We start from the raw sequence: 6,360 nt of genomic DNA on the forward strand, positions 1-6,360 counted from the left end.
ATATATATAAAAATGAAATAAAATTTTTATTTTTAGCAAATGTTTTTATTTTATTTTAATTTTTTCATTATTTTTTAAAATAATTTTAATAAAGGAAAATGTATAAAAATTATGTTTTTAATTATAATTAATACACAAATATCTAAATTTAATTTTAATGGATTTTATATAGATTTTTAAAACGATTTTTGACTGGACAGTAAGAAATTTAATAAAGTAAATATCAAAAAAATTTACCGTTTGACTTCTTATATATTAAACTTTTGGCCACTTTATTGAAGTTTGTATAGTTTTCAAGTAAAAAAAATCCTTTTATAAACTTAATATAGATGCTATATAAGTAAAAATTATCAAGAGAAAAAGAAAAATAAGTCTCTTAACATTTATCAATCAACTATCAATAACGAAAGAGATCTCAAGCAGTTATTAATTGAGTTCGGAAAAGGAATGGTTTCCAGTAAGATAAAAGGGACGAGGGGGTAGGAAAAAAAAGATATTGATCTCAATATAACAGCTGATATTACTGAACTAAGAAGAAATTCCCACAACCAATTCTTTCTCTTTGTCAAGTAAGAAGTCAGATGGTATTGACAGTACAATTTAACACAATTGAAATAGTAAGAATAAGATTGTCAGTTAGAGTTTCTTATAATGCGAATTTTTGGTCACTATCGTTTCAGGTATACTCGACAAACGACAAGGTGACACATTTATCCGGCCTTCATGACACATGCCACAGAACAGTGTCACCCGGTGTCACGGGGAATTTAACCTTTAATATATCAGCCGCAGGTAAATTGGAAATTTTTCTTTCTAGTAAATTTTTATTGTTATATGATTTTTATAAATCAGATTTTATACTTTTAAAACTAATAAAATTAATGTTCCGATTTATTACAATGACACAAATCGTAAAGAGTTTCTTGACATTGTCAGTGCAGCTGGATACTTGATTACTTCTACAATTTTCAAGTGAGACAATTAAGACTTTGTTGCTTTTTTATTTTATTGTTTAAAGAAAAATAAGTTGACATTTTCTAAACAATGAGACAACTTCTTACTTTTCAACATTTGACAACTCAATTGTTAAAAAGTAAAATACAAGAATTTACTTTAGAATGAAAATGTTGAATTATTTATATCATAAGTTTAAGTGCGAGGATTTGATGAAGAGAATAAATTCATATTATTTTTAAAAAAATTAAAAAAAGAAACTCAAATATTCTGTTTAAAATATCTATTAAATAATATGATTTTTAAAGAATAAATATTTAAATGAACAAGATTTGAGATTGAGATTTAGTAGAAGCAATTTAAAGATGATGTAGCAGATTATCTGAAGGATTAATTGATGCTGATGTTCGGTTGCTTTCGGCTTTCAGCTATTAATTAGTTGGTTGTGTTAGTTTATGTTAGCTATCACTCTACTCGGAAGATCACTGCTTTACTTTGATGGATGACCATAACACGATCTGGTGACACATAGGTTGTGTTTCGCATGCTTAATCTTGCATTCCCCAAACCACGTGATCACTAGGTGTGAAACTGCTTTACTATCGCAATTTCGCTTCACTGACTCGTGCAGATTTCTCATTTACAAATGCAACTTTGATTTTATAACTTTTTAGAAATTAATTTTCTTTATTTCTCTAAGAATTTTGTCGTTTTATTCAAAAATAAAACAAAAAAACTCTTTACTACCTTTTCAGTTTAATAACTTTAGCGTGTAATTTCGTAAAATATAGAATAACAAACATAAACTTTTATATTTCGTAGTAATCTGAGCAGAATACAAATCAGATTTTTACAAAATAATAATTTCTTATTAAAGAATGGACATATTTTAAACCATAAATAATTGAGTCTGTAGAGAATAAGAGAATAGATTACGGCCTTCAGACATTGTTAAACACGATACTTTAGGGAATAATATGCAGAATATGTATATATAATGAAATTTTTATAACGATCTTTTGCTTGTTTTTTTTTATTTTTCTCTTAAAGGTGACTGCGACTACCTGTTAAAAGGTGGGGCACAAGTGAGGTGGCTCTCCCTTGACGTCATGTTCCTCGCCCTATTACTATATTTCGTCCGGTGACAGGAATCTATCACACTCCCCGAATCTTAAAATTCCTCGTCCTACACGAGAAAAGAGACGGGAAAACCCAGTGCCTAATTTAAAGAAAAAAAAAAAAACACATAATAATAAAAGATATCGGATCTTCAAGATGGACTGTTTCCCTAAAGTCAAAGAGAAAAGCCGCTTAACAACGATATCTGCGGTGAAGTGGGCAATACTTTAAATGTGCGTGTGTGTGCGTGTGATCGGGACAAGTGACTAAAATAAGAAAATAAATAAATAAATAAAAATAAAAAGTAAATGATAAATAAAATTCTTGTGATGTGCGTGAAGAACCACTGTGATTGGACCGATTGAATGATATGTGAGTACTCCTGTAGGAAAGACAATGCCGAAAAAATTAAAATAAAAAAAAAATATTAATTCCAGATATAGAGTAACTCGGCCAGCGAGTTACGCAATTGTATTTTAGAAAACATTGGATCAGACTATCAACAGAATTATTCCATTATTTCTTCGTCCTTGGTCTGTCCGCAGCCTGTTCGTTGTTCATGTAAAGAATACCCAAGAAAAAAAAACAGATAAATGGTACTTATTAATGATACTAATAAAGAGATTTTGTGTTTATTTTGTCTTTTATAAATGAATTATATTATAAACCTAAAGACCAGTTAGTTAGAAGTTGAGTTTAGTGTTCCCAATGTGACCCCATTGAGACTTATGGGAATTGAAGCAAATGAAGCTATTGCCGAACAACAATTCTTTTTCTTTTGACTCCGTTCAATACTAATTTGTCGAAAATCTACTTCTAATTAAACAGGAGAGAGAAATCTATCGAATGGAACAAAATCTATTTTTAGATTTACTTTTTAATAGTGCAATAATCCATATTCTTTTCTTTATATCTATGTAAATTGTCTTGGAAGAATCTTATTTTTTTATAAAATTTTATTTGATTTTTTTAGAACGTTTAGAAAATGTTTTAAATTTTTAATAAGTATAGATTTATACAATTAAANTAGCAATTAAAAAAATTTCAATCTTTCAGAATAAATATTAAAAGCTTCATTTATTCATACAATTTTGATATTTTAACCTTTGATCTTTAAAGGTCAAAACGATCGTAACTTTAAGATTTTAAATAGGAACATATATTTAGTGACACGTCATTCTAAGTCATTTTTAAATATTAAATCCAACGGTGTAATTAGATTTAAAATAAAATGAATCATTTAGAAGTTATACCGGAAAAACCTTCTCTACCAGATCCAGAAAAATTCTTTAGAATAGTCACAACAGTCTTGACCTTTAAATGTCAAAGATCAAAATACCGAAATAGCATAACAGATCCGTTTATAGATCAATTAATGTTTTTAAAATCGCAAATTTTCTACTTAATAGGAAGACACATATTTTAAATATAGAAAATATTTATACAATAAATAATTTTGTAAATAATATGTAAATCTAATTAGGGAAAATTACGTATGGTTTTTTGTAGGGTGACCAAAAGTCACGTGCACATCTACATTGTATTGTTTTTAATGTAAGTGCGCATTGACAAGTACTTTATTTTGCAATTTGTCAGTATATAAAGTGGCGCAAAAGTCACTTAACCGAGGTATATTTTATGATTACTTCAGTAACAGTTAGAATCAATTTGGAGTAGCTCCTTGTTATCGTAATTCAGTAATTTGTGATTTAATGGCTTTCATTGAAACAATTGCATCACGAGTAATAAGTTAGGCCAAACCGTTTTCAAACTTTTAAAAATATCTCAGTTAATTAACTTCTGGGCCACCCTCTATATGTATATAATCTCATTGTTAATAACACCACTTCACTTAACGCGTTATATATTGTTTATATAACACGTTATATTAGTATGCGTTAGATAATTAACTAGTATGTGAGATAGTAATTAATTAAAAATGAATTTTTGAAATAATTATAACAACATTTCTTCAATGAAATTCTTTTTTCCGTTTATTTTTATGAAGTAATGATTAGAATCTTTATTTCTTACGCAATTGCCTTGAGAATTACACAAAAATTCCTATTAGGAAATTAATTAATTCCTTACATTACCTATTATGATGTAAAATTTAAATGACAAATAACTTGTAAAAATTCCTGATATTTAATTAATTCGTGTAAGACATTGGTGAATTGCTCGTGAACATTTTAAATAATTTCTTTAATAAGCAAACAATACTCAAAGTGTAAACACGATATAAACTGCTTGTGTATTCAAGAAAATACCAAGATTTTGATATAAAAAGATGTATTTTATGATAAAATTATGAATATTTTAACCATTAAATTTCAAAGATATAGTTAATCGTGACGTTGAAGATCATATAATCATTGACGTGCTAATGGGCTCGGTGTTTTGCTGAAGAATTTGTACTTGGATTCCATTCCATAGTCAGAAATCTGTTTACCATTTACATTATGGTTAACCACACATCTACCCAATTGTAATCAGTGTGTACTATTGGGTAGATATATGGCTATATTAGGCTAACGCTTTGCATATTATTCGCTTATTAGTTAAATTGCTGCTTAATAATAGCAATTCGCTTAAATTGATAATAGCTTAAACAATAATCCTACGTTATGCTCTTGTAATATCACAATTATCTTTATGCTTTATCTTTATTATTTTTATATGCATCTTTTTAATATGAATAAATGAGAATAGTGTAATTATGTTTTAAAAAACCCAAATATTTCTCATTCTTCTGAAAATAACAGCATTGCGAATTGGTAAAAATTGATATTTTTATATATAATTACAGATAAAATCCGGTTCTGATATAATTATACATCCCGGATACACTTTAAGATCAATTTAGAAACGTGTTCAATACAGAATGTGCAAAATAATTGATTTTTTCAGCTTACATTTTATGTTTCAACTGAAATCAATGAATGCTTAATGAAATATTAATAATCATTGTATTTCGTGTGTTTTACGTGTATCCCTTCGTGTATTTCGTGTATCTTTTTAGGGGTATCTCTTACGTTTGTTTGTTTATGGGATGAACATAAATACCCCATTAATGAGCTTCGTCATTATATATCCTTCCTTACTTGTAAATAGATAAATAAATGACATTTTAAGGAATTTTCCGTTCCTTAAAATAAAAATAATAATAAATTTTAATCAAACACAACACAGGAACGTGATAAAAGGTAAATAAACAATATTATTTCTATATCTACTTCAGTGTGAACATCAAAATTTTTCATCCTCATCTTTTATTTTACATATTATAAAGGATAAACAACCATCTTTTAGCTGTAAAAATTTGTCTTCATCAATATTTTTCTCGTCTATCTTCGTAATTTTAGAAGCATACTTGATGTTTGTTCATAAAGTTTTAAATTTTCTGAGATACTATACATTATATTTATAAATAAAAGACAAATATGCACATTTTTAATTTGCTTTTTTTTTAGATGAATCTATTACTTCTTCCTCTCGCTTTTGTAAATATAAGTATCTGTACAATTATAAATGTTAAAAAAAAAACTAAATACTGCAACTATTGTATAATTATAATAATAATAATTAAGACAGTTTCGGGCTTACATCGCTAATTTTAGCAATTAAAAAAATTTCAATCTTTCAGAATAAATATTAAAAGCTTCATTTATTCATACAATTTTGATATTTTAACCTTTGATCTTTAAAGGTCAAAACGATCGTAACTTTAAGATTTTAAATAGGAACATATATTTAGTGACACGTCATTCTAAGTCATTTTTAAATATTAAATCCAACGGTGTAATTAGATTTAAAATAAAATGAATCATTTAGAAGTTATACCGGAAAAACCTTCTCTACCAGATCCAGAAAAATTCTTTAGAATAGTCACAACAGTCTTGACCTTTAAATGTCAAAGATCAAAATACCGAAATAGCATAACAGATCCGTTTATAGATCAATTAATGTTTTTAAAATCGCAAATTTTCTACTTAATAGGAAGACACCAAGATAATAGAAAGATTATATACCAACAAAATTCGAATTCTTTTATTTATAAAAATAAAAATTAAAAATCCATTCATTATTTAAAATAATTATTTTTTAAATTATTTCATTTCATTAAATTACCAATCAGGAAATAGTTAATATCATTAAAAATATTTTAAAAATTAACAAGTATAAAGTTAAATATTAATAATTTACAATTTTAAATATTATTTATGTAAATATTTAAAAATTTTTATATACTTTTATTATACAACTATATTTTTATTTTATTTTATT

At 26.4% G+C, this 6,360-nt stretch overlaps 1 protein-coding gene across 2 annotated transcripts in view; it reads left to right on the forward strand.

Moving 5' to 3' along the window:
- LOC111639296 overlaps positions 1-2,708 on the forward strand; it is a 134,692-nt gene extending 131,984 nt beyond the window's left edge. For both annotated transcript variants that reach the window (XM_023385143.1, XM_023385144.1), the window contains exons 13-14: positions 681-792; positions 2,005-2,708. In XM_023385143.1, the coding sequence (XP_023240911.1) occupies positions 681-792; positions 2,005-2,099 (207 nt within the window). In that variant the 3' untranslated portion in view covers positions 2,100-2,708. The remainder of the gene's footprint in view (positions 1-680; positions 793-2,004) is intronic.
- Positions 2,709-6,360: the final 3,652 nt, after the last annotated feature.

Source organism: Centruroides sculpturatus, unplaced genomic scaffold (assembly GCF_000671375.1).
Source record: "Centruroides sculpturatus isolate CEXI.00-Female unplaced genomic scaffold, Cexi_2.0 scaffold1359, whole genome shotgun sequence".
NCBI lineage: Eukaryota > Metazoa > Arthropoda > Arachnida > Scorpiones > Buthidae > Centruroides > Centruroides sculpturatus.